We start from the raw sequence: 21,803 nt of genomic DNA, 5'->3' as shown, positions 1-21,803 counted from the left end.
TCAAGTATACTCAAGTGTGTGGTAGGGTAGTCGGCTATCAATATAAACTGACTGATGCTATTGACAACACTAATCGTGATCACAATAACTTGAATGGATATTACGTTGATGGCATTAGCATCACTCGTGGATCTCCTCGCAAACATGTCTGGACTTTGATGGCCAGCTCTTTTGAAAGGTATCACGATTCTCATTCAAATTGTCCCTGCGGAGATGGTGTGATTCCAGTTCAGTCTTTTATCAGGCAAAATTATTTCTGTGAATCTGGTAATCCTTCGAAAACTGGTAAGTACGCATATGCTTTCTTTGGCTCTGATCCACTCTGGGATGGTCAAGGTTGTGGTTCTCATGAGACAAGCTGTTGCAAAGCTCCTGGTATCCCGTGGTTTCACAGAGTCTTTGCAAGTCCTACGACTGACTTCATTGAGTTGAGGGTGTGTGGAGATGAAGAGAGCGATGATGAAGATTCTCCCTTGAGCTTCTATGAGATATATGTCAATTAGGGCAGGAGGAGGGAATCGTTTTTGTGACAGACTCAATTTTGTGTAGATTTTTAATAGTTTCACTGCCGTAGTTATTAGTTATGTTAGTTTTTGTGCACTCTTCCCTTTAATTCTTTATTATTTAAAAAAATTCACATAAACAACATCATGAAAGTTATAATAACTACTACATTGATTGTTTAGCATTAGCATATGAAATAATAACATTTCTCGACAGACATTATAAGTTACGGATATCTCTTGTCTCTGTGGGCACCTTTAGTCTTATTCCATCTATAGCATCACTCACAACTATTTGACAGCCTAATCGTGACCTAGAAAGAACATTAGGTTTACATTTAAAATCAGTATAACAATCCCTTCCATTTAAGGCCCTGTTTACACTAATCCACTCATGCCACTTCACTGAATCCGGATTGTTTTTGCTATTATTCGTTTCAGGTGTTGACACTAATCCAGCAGCTGCATTTTCATAAGATTTATCATTCGTTTATAGAAGTATCCACTTTGGCATCCGTTTTCATTTTGCTTGGGATAGGAGATGCGTTTTCATGTATTAGTGTAAACAGAAGCTGTATCAGAATCAAAAAGTCCCCGTTTACATGTGAAAATGGATTAGTGTAAACGGGGTCTAACTTTCACTCAACTTCCCCCTCTCTTTTCTCTTCTAGCATACGTGTCAGTCAATCCAAAGGCAAGATCCAACATGTCTTGTTCTTCCTCTGTAAGGAAGTCTGGTATCTTTTCGTACCAATTTTTATCAACTATCAAGTGACAAGTGGAGCAGGAGAGAGTACCCTCACATGCACCTGGTGAGAACGAAAAAGGATACAATTATACACTAGGTACTTTTGCTTCTACCTTCTAAATCGACATCATATTCCTTAGCAACTTCAAGCAATGTGTCGCCAATCTTGGCATCTACAGTAATCTCGTCGCCATCCCTGTCCACAAAGGTTACCTTTACACTAGAGATAGGGAGGATATATATATATAGTTATGTCATCAATGATCTCACGTTCTAGGTTTCTTCTTTGTGGGTTTCTGAGAACTGGTATCTGTCGACAAGCTCAGGCTAGGTTGGAATTGTCTGGAATTAAATTTTTGAAGATTCTTGAATAGATTTTGACTAAAAATATGACTAGTGGTCTTTGGATATGTTTTTCCTATATTTCTACAGCACAAAGTTGACAGTAACCGGCCGCGTGAGACTAAGAGACCCGCTCGAGTAAGACACTTCATCGTGGCCATCTTTTGACTCTACAGATCTGCAAAATTTCAGACCAGTGAGACCACGCCCTCCCACCACGCCTATTCATGGGCGGGCTCTAGACCACGTTGAAGATGGTTGCATAAGAAGAAGGGCACGAGAGCATGACAGAACTTAAAGAAGGTTTTGAGTCGAGTATAGCAGCTGCATGAAACAGTAGACCACTTTAAGAATGTTTGCTATTACCTGTAAAGCAAGGTTCAGACTTGGAAGAAGCATCTGGTCACTTCTTCCTCCATCTCTCTTCCTCTCCTCCTTTCCTACCAGCCCAGATCACCCAATACTCAGTCCAAATACTTCCAGTAGTTCTTTTACAAGTAGTTTAGAGAGACTAATAGGCTATCCTACACCTCTACTGAGCCTGAGGCATCTCTTAGGGAACGAGTTATCTCATTTGTCAGGTCATGCACGACGACTACTAGCCAGTCAGCACCCAATAGTGGAAAGAAGCAAGTGAGACTATTGTTAAAATAGTAATTATTGTTTTTGTGATTTGAATTGTTTTCCAATGTTTGGTTGCTAAGGGGTTAAGTTATAATATTACTTGGTGGGCGTGGTTAGTGTTAATTAACTTACAAGCATATAAGTACAGTACATGGCATTTTGAGCAACTTAAAAATCCAAATTTGATTCGAATCAGTTGAAGGTTGATACACAACATAAGAACATGTATATGCATCAGGAAAAATCAAGAATTCTTACCTAATCATTTTGACGAAATTTGGCCTAAGACCAAAGGCCAAGTTTTATTTTTATAGTTTTGTCTCACTTGTGTAGGTCTTTCATTAATGCTGGTTCTCATTCTCCTTCGCATACCCAAGGAATGCTCACACTGCTAGTCGCCAAAGCGCTCAACCTCGTCAATCCTGTTTTACCGGATCTGGACCAGTTTGGCATTCTCCCGAGCCAGAGGGTCCTAGCTGAAGTGACCGAGATGATTGCTATTGCTCACATGATACATAGAGAAGTTGTTGATTTAGAGTTGATGGAGGAAGGAGAGGGTACAAGAGAGGAGACACTAAAGGGAGGATATGAGGAAGGATCGAGCAGTGATTCTGGTGATTTATCATTTGGTAATAAGCTAGTTATTCTTGGAGGTGACATACTTCTAGCGAGAGCATGCAAGGAGCTTTCACTCCTTTATAAGCCGCAGGTTAGGAGTATAACAGTTATTGCAATTATTTTATGTGTATAATTACTTACCTGACTTAATGGCATAACATATATTCTGTTGGTCAAGCGTTGAAATACTCGTCACTCCTGTTAATTAGTAATTTTGTTTGTTGTCAAAACATTCCTCTTAGCATTGCCAGGATTGGCAAGGGGTAGTTATGTTTTTCTCTTTGCTCCTATGCCTTTTGATGATGTATAGCTTTAATGTTTAAACTATACTGGCATGATTTTGTAGTATGTCATTTAGAATTGAACATGCATTAGTTATTAGCAGCAGGTCTCAATAGGGCCGGGCCGTTGGATACTCTCTGTAGGTATTATTTACTCTTGTTATTAGTATTATTATTATTATTGTTGTTGTTGTTGTTGTTGTTGTTGTTTTTGTCATTATTATTAAACTCTATCAATCATTCTTATTATCATTATGCAGGTAGTTGGGCTAATGTCTCAAGGTATATCTAGTCTAATGGAGGATACCTTCAAAGCACAGGATAGTGTTAGTAGTCACAGACAGCAGCTCCAGTCTTCATCAAGAATGAGGCGACCAGATAGACAGCCATTGCTAGCTAGCAGTTGTCAGTCTTGTGCGATAGTAGCCGAGTTAGATCCATTGAGACGGAAACAAGCATCTGATTTAGGACTTTATATATCTATACTACTACAAGTGAGCCACAACAATGCCGAGTTTATTTACTAGATGTTGATAATGGTGATATGGAGTTGGAAAGTGTACTATTTTTTCCTGTAATTGCTTCATGTTTGCATGTTTTGTTTTGTCTGTCCAGCTTTATAGTAAGTCAAAATAACCCGCTTTTCATCCTGTAGGCTCCAGACCGAACTGAGTCAAGTCATGTAAGGGAGATTTTCTTATCTATTTCATTTAATTTTTTTTTGTTTTTTAGGACAAGATTGATGCTAGAGATGATAATGAATGTCATTATGTCTCAAATTTAGCCCTCTCCATTTTGGAAGAACTGCCAGAGAGCGAACCAAGAAATGTTTTATCAAACTTTGTTGCCAGTAGATGCAATGAGACATAGGGGAAGGATACAAATAGTTTGCTCTCTCTTTAGCTCTATAATTTATCATTAAACTTCAGTCTAGTATGTAATATCTGCTGCATCCACTCAGCCTCTATTTTATTGTTGTTATTATTATTTATTTTATTGAGAAATTTTAATTTATTTTTGCGTGGGCTTGTAGGCGTAGGTCTTTATCTACTTGACAGAAAGTTATGAAAATGATCGAAGTGGCTCCTGCTCTATCTCTCCCTTTCTTCTTCCTACTTCTCTTCTCGTCTTGTTTCTCTCAAGACTGTCCTAACTTGATTCCAGCTTGCAATGGTACTACTAACAACGTCAACAAGACTGCACAATACAGTAAGAGTCTTCCATTTCTGATTGTGCAAAATTTATTAATCTTTTGTAGGCATTGTGACAAATAGCAGTGGCCCTGGACTAGACCAGCGTATCTGCTTATCCAGCAACACTACTGACTATAATGTCCTCCAATCCACTTTAAGGATAGTTCCAGCCAATCAACACCAGGGCTACTATTGCAGCGACATCTCTCTAGGTCCTGGTGCTTGTGCTATGAATGAGTCTTCACGAACTATCCTTTATTTTGATACTGAGCTTATAGCTGGCAATGATTATGGTGCTGTGGAGGTTAACTTTACACGTTTGCCTGGCTCATTAAGAGCTACATTTCAGATTGTTTATGGTTCGTTATTTTATACACTTCATTACATTTAAACTGTACCACCTAGCTAGCTTCACTGTGTACTAACTATCCTAACAGTAATTTAGCATGAGTCATTATTAATTCTGTTTGTATACTGTTTGTTGGTATATATCGTATATACAAGTGAGCATTATCATTCAGTCCATCCATGGACATGAGGTATTTTTGTCAGTTCTATAATTGAACATGTGATATCATGAACCCTGCTAACACTGACAGGATGTCCTATATTTATATCCTGTTTCAACATGCCCCCATGAGTAATATTAATTATGCATGATTTGCTTTAAAATATTATTTAACATTTCGTAAGACCATTTTCAGTTCATGTAGTGATTTGTCATTCTTTAGGTCCTGACGGAATACAGAGCCTTAATGAAGCTCAGTACACCCTTCAACCCAGTGACCCCCTCATCTTAGAATGGAGGATATTTGGAAGCGGTGAAGTTTCTTTTTCTCACACAAACTCTAATAGAGGCATAAGTTTGCCCCGACCAGGAAGTATGAGTACTGCTTTCATTTCTCAGTGCATTGACCCACAGTCCAATGGGTCACTTATAAGTCCTCCTAAGCCTTTACTGGCTACGTGGAATGTGCCTGCTGCTAATTTTGAAGATGAAGGAGATTTTAGTGTAATGATATCAAATTATAATTCATCTGTTTCAGTGACAGGTACGTGATTGTTAATGAGGCAAAGTGGTTATGGTTTTGTTTCTCTTTGTTACTTCTCTCTCTTTCTTACTCTTTCTCTCTCTCCTCTCTCTTTCTCTTCAGTTCAACAAACAGAAGGTAATTACGTATATATACTTGAAATAAATAATTAACAATTGATTTCTTGTCACAGCTCCAACCCTAAGGACCACTAATGAAACTACTGTCTTTGGAATGATTGATGCATCAGCTTCTATTGAGTGTGACATCCTTTATACCCTCAAGGCCCCTTCCTGGTACTTTAATAACGTGCCTCTGAGTGGTGACCGGTACACAATATCAGAGAATAGTCTAGTCATTGATAACGCTACCCTAGAAGACAGTGGAAGCTACACCTGCAGTGCTAGTAACGAGATTGGAACTAGTTCACTGTATTTCCTGTTGATTATTGGAAGTAAGTGAATGAGAGAAGAGTAAAGGCCACCATACACTATGAAACTTGTTTCATGAAACTTTGTTTCAAGCTCCATTGACTCCTGTATAAAAGATGTTTCATGAAACAAAGTTTCATGGTGTATGGTGGCCTTAAGAGAGGAGGAGGAGGAGAGGCAAATCTTTGGTATTTAATAATGACGCCTGTACTTGAGTATAGTATCAATAGTAGTAATCCTGTTTTGAGGTAGTAGAGTATATTCAGTAGCAGCGGTAGTAGTGTTATCTCTTGTAGGGTAAATTAGCTTTGAAGACATAGAATGAGTGCTCATATGTCAACCCAAGCATTCCAGTCCTAGCATATTAGACTTACCAAGTTGCAGATTAATTGACAGAGTAGTAGTGTCATATATAGCAGCATTGGATTATTGCTATAATCATGATTGTATAACCTTTCCTCCTTGTTTGGCATTATCCTATTACTTCTCTTTTTCCCTCATCTCTTTCACAGGCCGTCCAGTCATCACTGTTCCTCCTTTTAACATTCAAGCCCGTAATGAAAGTAGGGTCGTTCTCCCTTGCTCAGTTCAAGGTATACCGCCTCCAACAGTGTCATGGACTGTGGTAAGATATATCTGATGTGCCCTACAAGATATTAATGCATGGATCAATTGTTACTCTATGCAAGAATGGCAATTAAAATGTTTGTGACAACAGGAGCCATTCAATAGCAGTGCTGTAATTTTGGCACCTTCATCTACTAGGCTATGTGCCTAGTGTGTAATTGAATCCAATGACAGCCAGTGGATCTAGGAAAAGTGAATAGATGGGCTCCATGTCACTTACATGTGTGGGTATGGCTCATAGATTTAAATTTTAATTAGGAGACGTATCTGTTTATATGCAGCAGCAAGCTCTTCTACCAATGTGTTGTTTCATAGATCCACCCTGGATCTGCCATTATATACGTGTGTGTGTATATGGCGCAAGTAATGTTGATGTGATTTTTGGCATCATTTCTGCATTTGTTATGTTGCTATTTTGCCAAGATTTGCCTGGATTTACATAGATAATTAAAATTCATGTTACTCTCTTTCATTGCATTATTCACTTTCTCTTTTAACAGGATTCATACCCAGTGACTGATGGTGTGGATGGTTTTAACATTATCGACCCTGTCAATGCCTTGAGCATAAAGTCTATCAATGCAACCATTGATGTAATGTGTAGAGCTAGTAACTTATTTGGTGCAGTAGAATCTAATACAGCACGCATTACAGTAACAGATATAGGTAAGTCTTGGTATGCGTGTGTCTGTATATGATGGTACTATATCATGATTATTTTTTTCTTTTCTGTAGGTGCTAATTATACATCACCTAATAGTCCATCCATTCTCATTGACGAGACTGAGTCAGTCACACTCTCTTGTCCTGTTGTTCCTTCATTCAACCATTCCCAATGGAGTAAGGACAATGTCAACTTAAACAACAACGGCTCATCAAGCACCTATACAGTTTTTGGGAATAGAGCTGGCGATAGTTGGGGGCTGTATTGCTGTGAAATTAGTAATTCACTTCTAGCGGATAGTGTTGATGATTGCACTGTGGTCAATGTTGTAGGTAAGGGGCAGTGGAGGGATAGAATTACACATAATTGTTATGTAAATGTAATGAGTGCTGTAATGTATCACACTATTTTTACATTTCCTATCCCCCCCTCTCTCTCTCTCTCTGCAGTAAATCCAATGATAGATTTTCAATTATCAAATGCCAGTGTACGAACTGGTTCAACCATATCGTTTGCTTGCTATGCTAATACAAGCAACCATGTCAACCTACCACTGATCAGATGGAATAAAGATGGCGTGAATATTAATACTAATGCACCAAGAGTTGTTGTACAGACTGAACGGAATAGAGTAGCAACTCTGGTCATAGCAAATGTGACATTGGAAGATGAAGGTGTCTACTCTTGTGTCAGTAGTAACAGTGCTGATAGGGCAAACACTAGTGCCAACCTCACGGTTGTTGGTAAGCATGTAATTGTAATTGAGCGTAAAATTTATTTTGATAATAATTAATTTTTAATATATTGAGCGTGTAAGTGATTGGTAGTGGCAACATGTTCAATGGACTGCATAGCTCTTATCTCCTATCTCTCTCTTCCTCTTCCTTAGATGGCAGCTGCTCTAATAACTCTCTATCTGATTCCACTGCTGAGGGAAACATCTCTCGCTGGACCACAAACCATCCGTCACTGAGTAATAGCATTGTGGCTGAAAGTGGAGGAGAGAAACACTTCACTCTCTCCGCTAGCAGTCTAGTTCCTAATCCTTCCATTAGTCAAAATTTGAGTCTTGATGGACTGGGAAACTATACACTTTATTTTAAGTTAGTGAAGAAGCATGTGCTCTTTACAGATAAAAGTGTACACATACTCATACACTTATTGTATCATCCTCCTTTCCTCCTTTCTTTCCTACTCTCCATTCTCAGGTGTAGAATGCGTTCGTCTGATCTTTCAACTCTTCCAGTCATTGAACTTGCTCCTCCTTCTGGTCCCTCTCTTAATGTCTATCTCCCTTTTCCTTCTCTTACTTCATGGCAGTGGGTTTCGGCTAGCATCAACTTTATTGCAGAGTCTTCTGACTCAGTATCAGTAATCATGGCTACCTCTCAAACACAGACTGAGGCAAGCGTGTTTTTTGATGACCTGTGTGCTAATTTAGTTCAAGAGGGTAAGTTTTATGGCATGGAAGTACACAGATATTCAGGGTTTCCCACAAAACATGTATATGCATCAGAAAAATATATAAAAATGGAGAATTCTCTCCTAGTCATTTTCTGGGAGATTTGGCCAAACACCTTGCAGGGACTTTGACCTCCAGCAAGAACCTGCATGAACACCATGCCATACTCCTGTGAAAATCCCTACAGACATTTCATGCTCAACAAGAATTTGTCATGCTCAACAAGAATGTTATTAATATAATGTGTGAATTATGTGTCATTGCTCACATAATAATAATGAAAAATTTTTTTTCACAGTTTTGGCATCAAGTTCAATCAGTGTGACTCCTTCAAGTACTAGTACGATAAGTCCTAGTACCACTCCTACGACTCTACAATTACTAGGTATGATAAATTGAGATAATTATGTTTATTATAATTACGAATAGCAGCTAGCAATTATAATTATTTCTTCTCCTTTTGTTTTTCTCTAGGCGTTGATTATTATTATGTTGTCGGTGGAGCTGGGGCTGCACTCTTACTCCTCTTGCTGCTTTTCATAATTTGTTGTTCGGTAACAATCTGTTGTTGTAGAAAGAAACGCAAATCAAGGTAATTGAATTGTGAATGCATTACACATAAGATTATAAGAACTATTAATGTATAGGAGGTATAGGGGTGCTGAGGACCTTACTAAGAGTTTGACTGAAGAGCTTGTAAGTTTTATCAAACATCAATAGCTTTAAATATTAATTATTTGCCGTTTTTTAGAAGAACAATGGCGTCAAGCTTCAATCAGTGAGCACAAGGTATACCAACTTTAAAGGACCTGAAAAAGACATGAGTCCAATAGAGGCACCTAAGGAGTCCCAACCAGTCTACGTGGTACCAGGAGGCGGGAATGCACCGGTTTATCTCACTGGGAATACGCCTCTCCTACCTTCTTCTTTTGGACAGAGAGAGGAAGTGTCTTCTTACGAGTACATGGAAGCAACAAGAACTCATTCTACTAGCTCTAGACTACTTCTTACCGGAGGAGGAGGGGCAGGCTCACCTCCAGAGATGGTTTATGAAGACCCCACCACTGGCCCAGAGGAAATGTATGATGAGATTGTGAAGGGATCACCCGAGCATATGTTATATGAGGATATGAAAGGAGAAGAGGAAGGCAAATATAATTATGAAGACATGAATGCTCCAGCTGCTCCATTGCCTCCTCTTCCATCCCACTCCGTTCAGAATAGTGACGGGGTTTATGAAAACCCTCAAGCGCAATCTGAGCTGTATGACAATCCATCTCCTCCTCTCAATAGGCCTAAACATAGCTACAGCTTGCCGAGCGTTCAGCATAAGATGTTCCCAACCAGGGGAACAGAGAAATCGTCTAGTTTTGTAGCCAGTGCCGGGACGAGTAAAAGCCATTACATGTCTCTCAATCCTTCCTCTATTGAAGACACACAGGTCTACACGAGTCCCAGTCCAATACCATCCCCCCCACCAGTTGAGGAAGAGGGTCCGGAATATGTATCCATAACAAACAAGGTCCTGGATCTTGTGAGAGAAAGGACAGCTAACCTTGATACTGAGGACGACTACGTATAGAAGCCACCAATGCAAGTCGAAAGAGTATTATTATTATTACTTACTTACTTTTTACATAAATTTCATTATTCAGTGCATCTGTTATTTTGTGTCAATTGATTTTAGCATCAACCAAACTCTCCACGAACACTCATAATCATTAGAATAGTAAAATATGCAACAATAAAATAAATCTAATTAATATATTCTCCGATGCAAAGTGAGACATTTGTCCCACCAAAACCAAAAGAATTCTTGAGCGCAATACGCCTTTCTCCTCCTTCTCTCTCCCATGCCACGGGTGAGTTTTGACAATAATTGAGATCAAACTCCTCACTCAGTTCGGTAATGTTGAGAGTCTGAGGACAGACTCCATCAGCAGTAGAGAGGATCGCCAAGATTGCTTCGACAGAGCCAGCAGCACTGAGCAAGTGACCCAGAGCTCCTTTACAAGCAGAAATGAGTAACTTTTTACTGTCTTCTCCAAAAACCTTCTTTATTGCTAGATTCTCTATACCGTCGCCCAGTGGCGTGGAAGTTGCATGGACGTTGATGTGACCAACAGAGTTAGGGTTTACCCCAGCATCTCTCAGTGCCATCCTCATAGCCATTACAGCACCTTCTCCAGACTCATGGGGTGCAGTAACATGATGAGCATCACTGGAAAGCCCATAGCCGAGTATTTCGGCATAAATCCTTGCGTCTCTTTTGAGTGCATGCTCTAGCTCTTCAAGGACCACAAGTCCACAGCCTTCGCTCAATACAAAACCGTCTCTCCTGGCATCAAAGGGTCTTGAGGCCAGCCAAGGCGTAGAGTTGAATTTTTTTGAGAGAGCTTTTGCACGCCCAAACCCAGCAAAGGCCAGAGGATGAATGCAAGCCTCCGTGCCTCCAGCAATCATCACATCGCATGAACCTAGAAAAGAGAATTAAGTTATTAAATATAGTTTGGCTCCCTAAGTGATTAATGTAATAGTCCTTACCTCTAGCAATCATTGCTGCAGCGTCGCCAATAGAATGGAGTCCAGTAGCACAAGCAGTCGATACACTGTGATTAGGACCTTTCAAACTATATCTCATGGACACGTGACCGGCCACAAGGTTGGGTAGGATTATTGGGATGAAATATGGCGAGACAAGACGACTTTTCCCAGCCCTCAATGCATTCCCAGCATCGATGACAGACTCAAGATCCGGTATACAGGTACCTATCAGTAGAGCATAATCTACTATGTCAGACCACCAATTCAATTAATAATAGAGTAAATGTATTATTCATGTCTAAATGCATTTATTAATAAATGTATTTATTATGCATAATTAATTTAATTAGTGACACACCCACCTATTGACACGCCTGTATTAATTCTGTCATCATTTGTCTGTGGGTGCCACTCTGAGTCATTCAGAGCTTCCTCCGCCGAACACAAAGCATATAAAGTGCCCAGAGCCATTGTCCTTCTCTCTGATGATGACACTATTGCTCCCTCGTCAAATTCTCCTTCCCCAGAACCCCTTGGGACGAGACCCACAACACGAGATGCTGCATCCTTGAATGCTTCAATCTCTGGGAGGCTTCGAATACCACTGCGACCTTCTAGAATATTCTTCCACACTCTCTTGACGCCAACACCCAAAGGAGTACACAACCCAAGACCAGTGACCACTACTCTTCTCCTGAGTGACATATTTTGTCATACACTTTACACGTGGTTTCCGGATACTATCTGTTTCATGACCCGTTCACGTTTCACATGCGTCGACACCTTTATGATTGCATAATAAACTTTAACTTTGATGACAAAATTCAATTTTTTAAATTCACACATCAATATAATAATAAATTACTGATAATTACAGATAACAAGAACAATAATAGCAATGAGAGTTGAGAGGGAAAGACAAAGAGACATAAATTATACAGAGACAGTGAGACTGAGATGTAATTAATGTTCTCTTAAATGTCATTCACCAGCAACAGCTGCTACTGGCTCTTCCATTTTACTCTTCCTTTTTAATTGGTAATCCTTCAGAGCTGCTTTAATAGCATCCTCAGCCAACACTACAATAAAGAGAAAGGGATTATCAATGAAGGTAAACTAATGTTTATTAATTCATACTGGAGCAGTGAAGTTTGACAGGTGGTAGTGACAGCTCTTTTGCAATGTCAGTGTTTTTAATCTGTGTTGCTTCATTGACCTATTAAGAGAGATATGTTGTCAACATTGTCAAATATGTCACGCGAGTTAGTATTCTTGTAAATGTCTTCTTTCTAAACTTTCTCACTCCCAAAAGTCTTACAGATTTTCCTTTGACCCATTCCGTAGCGAGAGAGCTTGAAGCAATAGCTGAGCCACAACCAAACGTCTTGAATCTAGCATCAATAATCTTACCATCATCGTCAACTTTAATCTGAAATGAAAACAAAAAGAGAAGAATAATGACGTGTTAATAGTAATAGACTAATAGCAATAGACTGGCTAATGACTGACCTGTAATTTCATGACGTCGCCACAGGCTGGAGCCCCAACTAATCCAGTACCAACTTGAGCATCATTCTTATCAAATGAGCCAACATTTCTGGGATTTTCATAATGGTCAATGACCTGAAAATTATAATGAAGAAATGTAAAACTACCACAAATTTGCATTTTAATAGATCCACTTTGTACTTAAAATAGAACATAAGCTTCATTTACCTTCTCGTGGTACCCTGCAACAAGTATTCTTGCTCTGCTGTGTCGAGAGAGATGAGAGAGAGTGGGCCTCAATCGTGTGAAAAGTGAAGACATGTTTTGCTTTGTTGCTTGCTTGACTCCGCACACGTTTGTGTATTATAGGATTTTGTGGTGGGCGTGGCAATGTGCTAATTCTCGTATTGTTTCCGCTTATTCCAAACACGTGCTGTGTTTCTTTAAACCTATAAAAATGGCGACATCCCTCCCTCTGGTTGAGTATGGCTCCAGTGGGGAAGGAAGCGATGAAGATGCTCCTGAAATAAATTACGAAGAATCAGCAAAAGTTCTCTCATCTCTGAAGGATAAATTTTCAATGAATAGCACTCCTGCCGTCAGGAACAAAGTACATCATTGTAATTTTTGTGGACTATTTTTGAATTTATTTATTTCAGGAGCCACAGACTAATCTGCTAAGAATTGACTCGAAGACAAAAGAAATAACTTACAATCCGACGTATGAGCAACTGTTTGCACCCGAAGTATGTCGGGTAGTAGAAATTTCAAATTAATAACATCAATTAATTAATTAATTATAAGGTTGGCCCAGTTAATCCAAACAAGACCCAGCAGCAATTAGCACACAAGAACATGCTCTCTGGATTCATGGAGCCGGCTCACATTGACTTATTTCAATTTGAAAACCAGCGGAGGACCTACCAAAGCTTTGGTATGCTAAATCAGCAAGATTTAACTGGAGACTAGATTTTAACAATCGAATTTACTTATTAGGTTTTGCTGTTGATCCTTCGGCTGATAAGAGTGGAAATGAATTGGAGTGAGTCCATTGCAATGCCATATCACTATTATGTATGATTTCTATGAAGGTATATTGGAGATGTGGGTACTATGATGGAACACGGAGGGGCTAGCATTTTTGAAAAGAAAGTGGTGAGGACAGGAGAGAAGAGAAAGAGGTTAGAAAAAGGAGACCCTGCTGTCATTGATGGCTACCAAGGTAATTGAGAAAGAGAGAGAGGGCATTGAGGTTAAATAGAAAGTACTTCCTCTGTTTTATTACATATTCTGATGCCTATTGTGGTGTCCTATAGGCCCATGGAGAGAATATAAAGATCAGATAAAAGTGTCTTGTCCAACTCCAGAGGAAAAGGCGATAATCGAGGCACAGAAAGGAAGCAAATTAAAGAAAAAGAGAAGAGATGAGGAGGAAGAAACAATAGAAGAGACTACAGTGCTACACAGTGAGAGGAGAAAATATCCCTGCATTTAAATCCTCCTCTTTTTTTATCTATTTTTTAGTTGACGACCCTGTTGATTACATGGGCCGTTCATTCCTTCACATACCTCAAGACATTGGGATCAATCTAAGATCCGAAGACCCACCAGAGAAGTGCTTCATACCAAAGAAGTGTATCCACACATGGTGAGTCTGTGGGTATGCATTGGGCTAATGGTCGTACCGTATGATTACCATGTGACATGTTATAGGAGTGGTCATACAAAGGCAGTGTCTAACTGCAGGCTGTTTCCAAAGTCCGGCCATTTGGTTTTATCCGGTTCTATGGATAATAATCTGAAGGTAAGGTTATTTTTATTTTATTTTTCCTCTTGTGTCTTGCTTTTTCTCCTCCTCCTCCTCCTTTCTCTCAATAGTTATGGGAAGTATATAACGAGAGAAGATGCATTAGGACATATTCGGGTCACATTAAAGCCATACGGGACATTTGTTTCAATAACGACGGATCAAAGTTCCTTAGCTGTGCGTATGATAGATACATTAAACTGTGGGACACCGAAACAGGTAACATCACATGACTTAAGCTATCAATACTGTATTGGACTCGTTGGTGCTATTATACTGTAGGTCAGTGTATCAATCATTTTACAAATCAGAAGACGGCGTACTGTCTTGCCTTTAATCCTGATGAAGATAAGCAGCATCTATTCATTGCTGGCTGCGTCGATAAGAAAATATACACAGTAAATCATGATACAATTGCTACTTAATATAATAATAATTATTATTATTATTATAGTGGGACACTACTAGTGGTGAGATAGTGCAAGAATACGACAGACATCTTGGTCCAGTGAACACGGTTACTTTCGTCGACGAAAACAGAAGATTTGTCTCTACGTCTGACGATAAAAGCCTTCGAGTTTGGGAATGGTAATAATATTAATAAGTCGGGTGTGATGGGCGTGGTTGAATGGTGCTTTTTAATTAGGGATATACCAGTTGATATGAAGTACGTGGCTGAGCCTCACATGCACTCAATGCCAGCTGTCACTTTGGACCCAACTGGTAAGGTGTAAGACTCACTCCCTCTCTCTGATTCCCCCCCCCTCTCTCTCTCTCTCTCTCTCTCTCTCTCTCTCTCTCTCTCTCTCCCTTCCTCCCTCCCTCCCTCCCCCTCCCTCCCTCCCTCCCTCTCCCTCTCTCTCTCTCTCTCTCAAGGTAAATGGCTAGCCTGTCAATCAATGGATAATCAGATATTGTGTTATGGAGTACACACTAACTTCAGATTAAACAGGAGGAAAGCATTCAAAGGACATAATGTGAGTGGTTGTACCTTATATGGTGTGTTACTATTTTTATTTCATGTACATTTGTTGTTACTATATTTAGGTTGCCGGCTATTCGTGCAAAATTGCATTCTCACCTGATGCAAGGTATTTCTTTAATTATGAGGATGTTTAGAAATAATTTCTTTCTCAACTCCTAGTATTGTTGCTTCAGGAGAGGCAAACGGCTCCGTTTGCTTCTGGGACTGGAAAACAAAGAAAATGAAAAGGTATTAAAGTGGGAGGGGTTCTGTTATTGTTTTATTAACTTTGGTTCTAGACATTACTATAGTAAACGTACAGGGTTTTGTCAAAATTGACTAGGAGAGAATTCTTCCTTTTTATAATTTTTTCTGATGCATATATATGTTCTTATGTTGTGTAGAAAGTTTGAGCTGATTTCGATCGAAATTTGATTTTTTACGAATTTTTAAAGTTTCTCAAAAATCAGGCCAAAGTCCCTGTACTATAATACAGGGTATTTGGCCAAATTTTGCCAAAAATGACTAGGAGAGAATTCTCCATTTTTATAATTTTATCTGATGGATATACATGTTCTTATGTTGTGTAGAAAGTTTGAGCAGATTCTGATCGAAATTGGATTTTTTACGAATTTTTAAAGTTTCTCAAAAATCAGGCCAAAGTCCCTGTACTATAGTACAGGGTATTTGGCCAAATTTCGCCAAAAATGACTAGGAGAGAATTTTCCATTTTTATAATTTTATCTGATGCATATACATCTCCTTGTGTTGTTTATCAAGTTTGAGCTGATTCCGATCAAGTTTGGATTTTTTTATGTAATTGTAATAATGTACTTACGTTACTCTTAACACATGTAGTAAATTCAAGGCGCATGAAGGCGTGTGTATTGCTGTAAGATGGCTGCCTCATGAAACATCGAAAGTAGTCACCTGTGGCTGGGATGGACTATTGAAGCTTTGGGACTAAAAAAGGAGAGGAAATGAGACAACAATGATATTTTAAGTTTTCATTCTTTATTGTTCACCACTGATAATAATAATAATATTAATGATGACAAGCCAAGGAATCTTTATCATGACAAAAATGATATTCCTCCTGTTATTATTATTAAAAAATAATTTAATGTAAATAGATAATTATAATGGTACAAAATAAATAATTTTGCTATCAACTCAAGATGATAATACAAAATAGGAAAATAAAAATGAAGTAACTATTATTATTGCTGTGACAATGATATTAAATAACTATTAAATGGCCTATCTGTTTGGCCATGCAGTCTTGCGACACTTGTATCTCTCGAACAACTTTTGTTGGAAAGATTTTTGTTTCGTCAAACTGGCAGCTGCTTCATTCAAGAGGGACTCGTTGTTCTCAAGATATCTTTTGGTATCGTCGACAATTTTCTGTAACTGCTCCGGATTGCAGTTGTCAAGATTGATCTGCTCCGTTAGGTGAGGATTGAAACGAAAGTACGAAGACTGAGGAAGAAGGTCTTTTAGAATTGTATGAACGGCTAGAAAGAAGAATAAAAATTAATAAATACTCTGCTCTTTCTTACCTTCCGTATCGGTTGCACTTGCTACAATTTTCGTTAGTTTTTCCCTCAAGCTGATGTTGCTTGAAACCGGACTGACCGGGTTATTCCTGTCGTACTCAAACTGTCCGGTCCCAAGAGATATGAGTGTCTGGACAGGGACATCACAGCCCCACAAGTGACGGGCCTCATGCAGTGCTACTGCAGCTGGGTTATTAGTGAGAATACCGCCATCCTAAGAGCAATAATAATAATAATAACAATAATAATAATATATGTATATCTGGCCCATTATATAGATGCAGTATGCTTTATATGTATATAAAAATGTACACTATATGTACCGGCATAGTATACCTGGTATATGTATGGGCCGATTTTAACTTCTTCAAAATAGCCCGGGGCTGCAGTGCTTGCCATTATCGACTGCCATATTGGAGTGTTAGAGCTGGAGAGATAGTGAGACGAAGTGAGAGGATGATGATGATAGTTAGTGAACAGGAAGGGCTCGATGACGGGTTGGTTTACCAGCGTTGATAGAAATGACATCTAATGCAAGATCAAGAGATGGAGAGGGTTAGCTGCACATGTATTTATCACTTAATCTCGTCTCCTTACTTTTGGCATTGTCGGGTCGCACGACGTCTCGTACAGTTTTCTCCCTGTCACGCTGAATTTCCTCACCTGTTTCTCGAGATCAGAGGAGGAATAGAATGACTGGGTAAGGAAGAGCTGCCCAATCCCAAGGAGGTTGTTCATTTTGAATATTTTGGAGCTCAATTCCCGATAGAAGACCTCAGCTTCTTGGATTGATACTTTCTCTAAGAAGACTAGAGCTGTTAAGAAAAATTAATGAGAATAAAATTAAGAGTAAAATTAACATTTTCCTCTCCTTTTCTCCCTAGCTCTCTCACTCATTTACTCAATATCAGTGTTCCAGTGCTGGTCCCTGACACATAATCAAACATTTCGTGGACTTTGATACCAGAGACTTGCTCCAATTGTTGCAGAATAATTATTGGAATCAATCCCCTACAAGAAGAAACAATCCACATATATGTATATACACACACACGTACAAAAGGGTGTGCTGTGCTAGTTAGTACCTTGTCCCCCCTCCATCGATTGCTAGTATCTTCAATCCTTTCCCTTTGTATGGTGGAGTATACCCCAGGAGAGAGAGAGCCATGTTCGCTTGCTTACGTACTTCATGAGGTGCCATCTCCTTCAGACGGAGGAGAGAGGGAACTATGCCTGACTGAAGGGTTTCCAGTGCTGTCTCTTTTGAATTATTCGTCTCCAAATTAAGAACCAGTTGACGGAGCCTTTCCAACTGATTGAGATTAGTCTGAGGAGAAAATAGGAAAACATCAAAGCATTGATATCTTTAAATGTATTCCCTTACTTCATGGTGTCTTCCTGGTCTCTGGAACTCGAAAAGCCTCTTGACAAGTGGGGCTATGCTGTGAGAAGTCTGGGTTTGGATCTCAGTTTGTTCACTGTCTCTGCTCTCTGTGGAGATTAGTCTAATACATCCACGAGTCAGCAGAGGAGGAGCCCTCCACATGAAAGAGCCAGATTGAGTGGAAGAAGCGGAGAAAGAAGAGAAGGAGAGAGGGAAAGGACGTCTTCTGCAGCAGCCTAACATCTCCACAGCGGCAGAGCTGGCCGCCATGTTGACGCGTAGGACTATAGCCACGCCCATAACAAAAATGGAGGAAGGTAGGAAAGGAAATAATTTACTACATTTTGGTTCCATTATTTTTTGCTCTATTCAGATGAAGTACCTCCTCTAGAGGACATGACAGAATATTTGCAGACATTAAAGAAAGAGAAACAAGATGTACGCAGTGTGGAAAAGCCAAAGACTTCTAAAACAGACTCATCATTGCTGGGTTTAGAAAATAGGGACTCAGCCTTTTCTGTGACATCAAAAAAACTATTGATAGTAAATCAAGATCCAGAAATTACTAACGTTGGGTTTGGTGAGGTATCAAACGGGTCTGGGATACACGAGATTGACTCTTGTTCTAAAAGTACCGAGCCCAAGGCTGGTACGACAAGCTTTGGTGGGATGAAAAAAGGATTCTTATTTGGTGGACCTTCAGCTAGTAAAAAAAAACCAAGTGCAGACCGGATTCATAAAAAGAAAGCACCAGAGTCCTTGGGGAAGAAGGTTCCAGAGGAGAAAGAGATTCCATTGATCAAACCCGTCCAGAACTCGCGGGACGATCCATCAAAACTTAAATTTGAAGAAGTCCAGGAAGAAATGAAGAAAGCCTATCCGTTGCTTACAACAAAAGGTAGAAAATAAATTATTCTTTGAATGTTTACTTATTTGTGTAATAGATTGGGTGACTGATGACTTGCTGGAGAAAGTAAGTAAAAACCGGGTACTTTCCAAAGCATTCAATGATCCAGCACTGACTAAAGTACTGGACGACTTTCATAAAGACCCCCAGGGGGCTTTTGCCACTGCACAGTCAAAACCAGAGGTCATGGAGTTCTTGAAAGAGTTCTGCAATTTGATGGGCGACCATTTTATGTCGTTAGGTGACAAAGGAGAGCAAGAGGAAGAGCTTATCACTGAACATTTATCTGAAGGTAATGGAGTTATCCTTGCACTTCATGAGCTGACAAGCACTACAATACAGTACATGGCATTTGGAGCAACTTTAAAAATTCATTAAAAATCCAATTTTGATTAGAATCCGCTCAAACTTTCTACATAACATGAGAACATGTATATGCATCAGATAAAATTATAAAAATTAAAAATTCTCTCTTAGTCATTTTTGGCGAAATTTGACCAAAGACCCTGTACTATAGTACAGGGACTTTGGCCTGATTTTTGAGTAACTTTTAAAATTTGTAAAAAATCCAGATGTGATCAGAATCAGCTCAAACTTTCTACACAACATGAGAACATGTATATGTATCAAATAAAATTATAAAAATGGAAAAATCTCTCCTAGCCATTTTTGACAAAACTTGGCGAAAGGCCCTGTACTATAGTACAGAGACTTTGGTCCGATTTTTTAGTAACTTCAAAAATTTATTTAAAAAATCAATCTTGACGAAATCCTTACCCTCTACCACTCATTATGATATTTATTGTGTAGAGGATCAGAGAATGAAAGATGCTCTTAGAAGGCCTGAAGTTCAAAAGGTACTGGCTGATCCAAAGATTCAACATTTGATAGAGCTGCTCAAGGACAGAGTAGAAGAAGCACAGAAGTATGATTAAAGATAATGCTATGCTGTCACTACTGCATCTTGTAGGTACTTGGAAACTCAGACTGATGGAGAGTTCCAGTCAAAGGTTCGACTGCTCATTGATAATGGAGTCTTGAATGTACAAAGGAGATGAGGATGCAAGAATTCATTAAACTAAAAGTAACAATTTCATCACTTAATGTCTACACAGTAATTATTATTTTAATTAATTATTATTAAAGATAAGCAAAAAATATTAAAGACAATTAACAATATTAACGACACAAGTGTTAGACTTACAATTAAAATAAAGTTATAGCAAATGGGTAAGGCTAGAGAAATTATTTCTTTTGTCTTGGTATTATCTTTGGTGGCACATCTACTTTACTTCTATCAATTTCATCGTAATACTCTTCAATGGATTGAGGATCATCCACGACTATATTTTGTATTTGCTTCTTAGCTTGTTGTCTTGAGCTTGACACTGCAGTACTTGAAGAAGATTTATGAACTGGGCGAGGTGGCAGAGCTGGTTGGCTTGGATCCTGTTTTGGTGGAATAGCTGACTTTGAATCCTGTTTTGGTGGGATACCTGGCTTTGAAACCTGTTTTGGTGGGATACCTGGCTTTGAAACCTGTTTTGGTAGAATAGGTGGAGGCTTTGACACAGAAGGCAGAGGATTTGCCCTGATTGGTAGTGAATTTATGGCGCTGGTTATGTTACCTACAGTAACTGGTGCAGTGGAGTCAGTCTCTTCATAGAGTCCTTCGCCATCTTCTTGCGGTATATTGAGTTGAGGCAATGGAGAGTCTACGTCAACATATTCATCTTGTGTCATTAGTTCTAGAGTACCAGGTAAAGCTGCAGGGTCCATTTCTATGTACATTTCTCCATCATCACTGTCACCTTCAACGAAATTAAGAGGAGGATTGTTTTGAGCTTGTGGTTCTGGAACAGAGTTTTGTCTCAACCCTGAACTGCCCTGTGATCCTCTCTGTTGTTTAGATACTTTCGTTGGTACTTGTGGTGGAACTTCTCTTCCTCCCCCTCCTCCACCAAGAAGAGATGAGTGTTCATTAGCATCGGGTGACGAGGGACGATCAGGTGAAATAGGCCTAGGGTGGGTGGTATTATCATTAAGTTGGACTAGACTCATTCCCAGATTCGTTTCATCTTCTTCTGTCAGTTCAATGTTAAATACTGGGTTCTCAAAGCTGACTGCTCTTGAGGGACGTGGTGGTGCCAATTCAGACATTGTCGAAGCTTCTAGCCTTGAGATATAAGGATTAGTAGTACTAAGGCTCATTTCAGAGATGGGGCTCCTAGTATATGACCTTGGTTCTGGACTGTCTATCTTGTACTTACCTTTGCCCTTTGTCTTAGCCAGCAGTATAACCAGTACTATGATGAATGCTATGATTAGGAGCCCCACAACCACAGCAAAGATTATTATAATCCCAGTCCCTGCACTGAAGGCTCCTACTGTGCTTGGACTTTCAGTAGATAGTGTAGGAGATTCAGATGATGTTATTAATATGCAATCATTCTCAGAAGGTCCGGTACAACCAGCAAAGCAAGATGAGTCACAGAATTCACAGTTTCCATTCCTTACTTCAATGTAGTAGCTCTCATTTGGACACAGAGGGACACACTCTCCATTAATTTTTGGAATAAATTCAGTCGAGAGGACATGAGTGCCTACAGTAAAATTGCTGCATGAT

General features: G+C 39.3%; 8 protein-coding genes across 8 annotated transcripts; 4 read left to right on the top strand and 4 right to left on the bottom strand.

The window, feature by feature from the left end:
- Nucleotides 1-613: 613 nt before the first annotated feature.
- Nucleotides 614-1,783, bottom strand: LOC100641494 (2Fe-2S ferredoxin-like). The gene is made up of 4 exons (XM_003384047.3): nt 1,522-1,783; nt 1,365-1,471; nt 1,180-1,312; nt 614-817 (listed from the first exon to the last, which is right to left on the bottom strand). The coding sequence occupies exons 1-4, from the start codon at nt 1,752-1,754 to the stop codon at nt 724-726; spliced, it is 567 nt and encodes a 188-aa protein (XP_003384095.1). The 5' UTR covers nt 1,755-1,783; the 3' UTR covers nt 614-723.
- Nucleotides 1,784-1,811: 28 nt separating this feature from the next.
- LOC100641366 (decaprenyl-diphosphate synthase subunit 2-like) lies at nt 1,812-4,126 on the top strand. The gene is made up of 5 exons (XM_003384046.2): nt 1,812-2,226; nt 2,551-2,926; nt 3,377-3,610; nt 3,772-3,798; nt 3,849-4,126. Exons 1-5 carry the CDS (start codon nt 1,946-1,948, stop codon nt 3,984-3,986), a joined length of 1,056 nt encoding a protein of 351 aa, XP_003384094.1. The 5' UTR covers nt 1,812-1,945; the 3' UTR covers nt 3,987-4,126.
- A 33-nt stretch (nt 4,127-4,159) lies between these two features.
- Nucleotides 4,160-10,222, top strand: LOC109580203 (uncharacterized). The gene is made up of 15 exons (XM_019993116.1): nt 4,160-4,325; nt 4,375-4,668; nt 5,041-5,361; nt 5,464-5,478; nt 5,534-5,794; nt 6,284-6,396; nt 6,899-7,064; nt 7,134-7,394; nt 7,512-7,805; nt 7,952-8,165; nt 8,271-8,512; nt 8,823-8,909; nt 8,999-9,116; nt 9,172-9,220; nt 9,276-10,222. The coding sequence occupies exons 1-15, from the start codon at nt 4,181-4,183 to the stop codon at nt 10,104-10,106; spliced, it is 3,411 nt and encodes a 1,136-aa protein (XP_019848675.1). The 5' UTR covers nt 4,160-4,180; the 3' UTR covers nt 10,107-10,222.
- LOC100641241 (3-oxoacyl-[acyl-carrier-protein] synthase, mitochondrial-like) lies at nt 10,191-11,818 on the bottom strand. Its single transcript, XM_003384045.3, has 3 exons — nt 11,431-11,818; nt 11,069-11,293; nt 10,191-11,001 (listed from the first exon to the last, which is right to left on the bottom strand). The coding sequence occupies exons 1-3, from the start codon at nt 11,771-11,773 to the stop codon at nt 10,280-10,282; spliced, it is 1,290 nt and encodes a 429-aa protein (XP_003384093.1). The 5' UTR covers nt 11,774-11,818; the 3' UTR covers nt 10,191-10,279.
- Nucleotides 11,819-11,856: 38 nt separating this feature from the next.
- Nucleotides 11,857-12,916, bottom strand: LOC100636315 (iron-sulfur cluster assembly scaffold protein IscU-like). The gene is made up of 5 exons (XM_003384006.3): nt 12,785-12,916; nt 12,578-12,691; nt 12,387-12,497; nt 12,206-12,284; nt 11,857-12,147 (listed from the first exon to the last, which is right to left on the bottom strand). Exons 1-5 carry the CDS (start codon nt 12,875-12,877, stop codon nt 12,050-12,052), a joined length of 495 nt encoding a protein of 164 aa, XP_003384054.1. The 5' UTR covers nt 12,878-12,916; the 3' UTR covers nt 11,857-12,049.
- A 41-nt stretch (nt 12,917-12,957) lies between these two features.
- LOC100636188 (pre-mRNA-processing factor 17) lies at nt 12,958-16,343 on the top strand. Its single transcript, XM_003384005.3, has 16 exons — nt 12,958-13,166; nt 13,216-13,302; nt 13,361-13,490; nt 13,553-13,598; nt 13,648-13,778; nt 13,873-14,022; nt 14,081-14,204; nt 14,270-14,360; nt 14,435-14,582; nt 14,646-14,761; nt 14,818-14,951; nt 15,010-15,086; nt 15,240-15,340; nt 15,411-15,454; nt 15,508-15,576; nt 16,186-16,343. Exons 1-16 carry the CDS (start codon nt 13,014-13,016, stop codon nt 16,292-16,294), a joined length of 1,710 nt encoding a protein of 569 aa, XP_003384053.1. The 5' UTR covers nt 12,958-13,013; the 3' UTR covers nt 16,295-16,343.
- On the bottom strand, nt 16,332-18,576 carry LOC100641114 (calcium-independent phospholipase A2-gamma-like). Its single transcript, XM_003384044.3, has 7 exons — nt 18,271-18,576; nt 17,972-18,213; nt 17,788-17,897; nt 17,484-17,701; nt 17,223-17,414; nt 16,890-17,100; nt 16,332-16,844 (listed from the first exon to the last, which is right to left on the bottom strand). The coding sequence occupies exons 1-7, from the start codon at nt 18,568-18,570 to the stop codon at nt 16,588-16,590; spliced, it is 1,530 nt and encodes a 509-aa protein (XP_003384092.2). The 5' UTR covers nt 18,571-18,576; the 3' UTR covers nt 16,332-16,587.
- Nucleotides 18,537-20,422, top strand: LOC105316709 (uncharacterized). The gene is made up of 5 exons (XM_011411806.2): nt 18,537-18,587; nt 18,644-19,168; nt 19,215-19,469; nt 19,988-20,102; nt 20,148-20,422. The coding sequence occupies exons 1-5, from the start codon at nt 18,539-18,541 to the stop codon at nt 20,233-20,235; spliced, it is 1,032 nt and encodes a 343-aa protein (XP_011410108.2). The 5' UTR covers nt 18,537-18,538; the 3' UTR covers nt 20,236-20,422.
- Nucleotides 20,423-21,803: the final 1,381 nt, after the last annotated feature.

Source organism: Amphimedon queenslandica, unplaced genomic scaffold (genome assembly GCF_000090795.2).
Source record: "Amphimedon queenslandica unplaced genomic scaffold, v1.1 AMPQUscaffold_13501, whole genome shotgun sequence".
Classification (NCBI taxonomy): Eukaryota; Metazoa; Porifera; class Demospongiae; order Haplosclerida; family Niphatidae; genus Amphimedon; species Amphimedon queenslandica.
The sequence above is the reverse complement of the archived record's forward strand: the minus strand, read 5'-3'. Positions and strand labels throughout refer to the sequence as shown.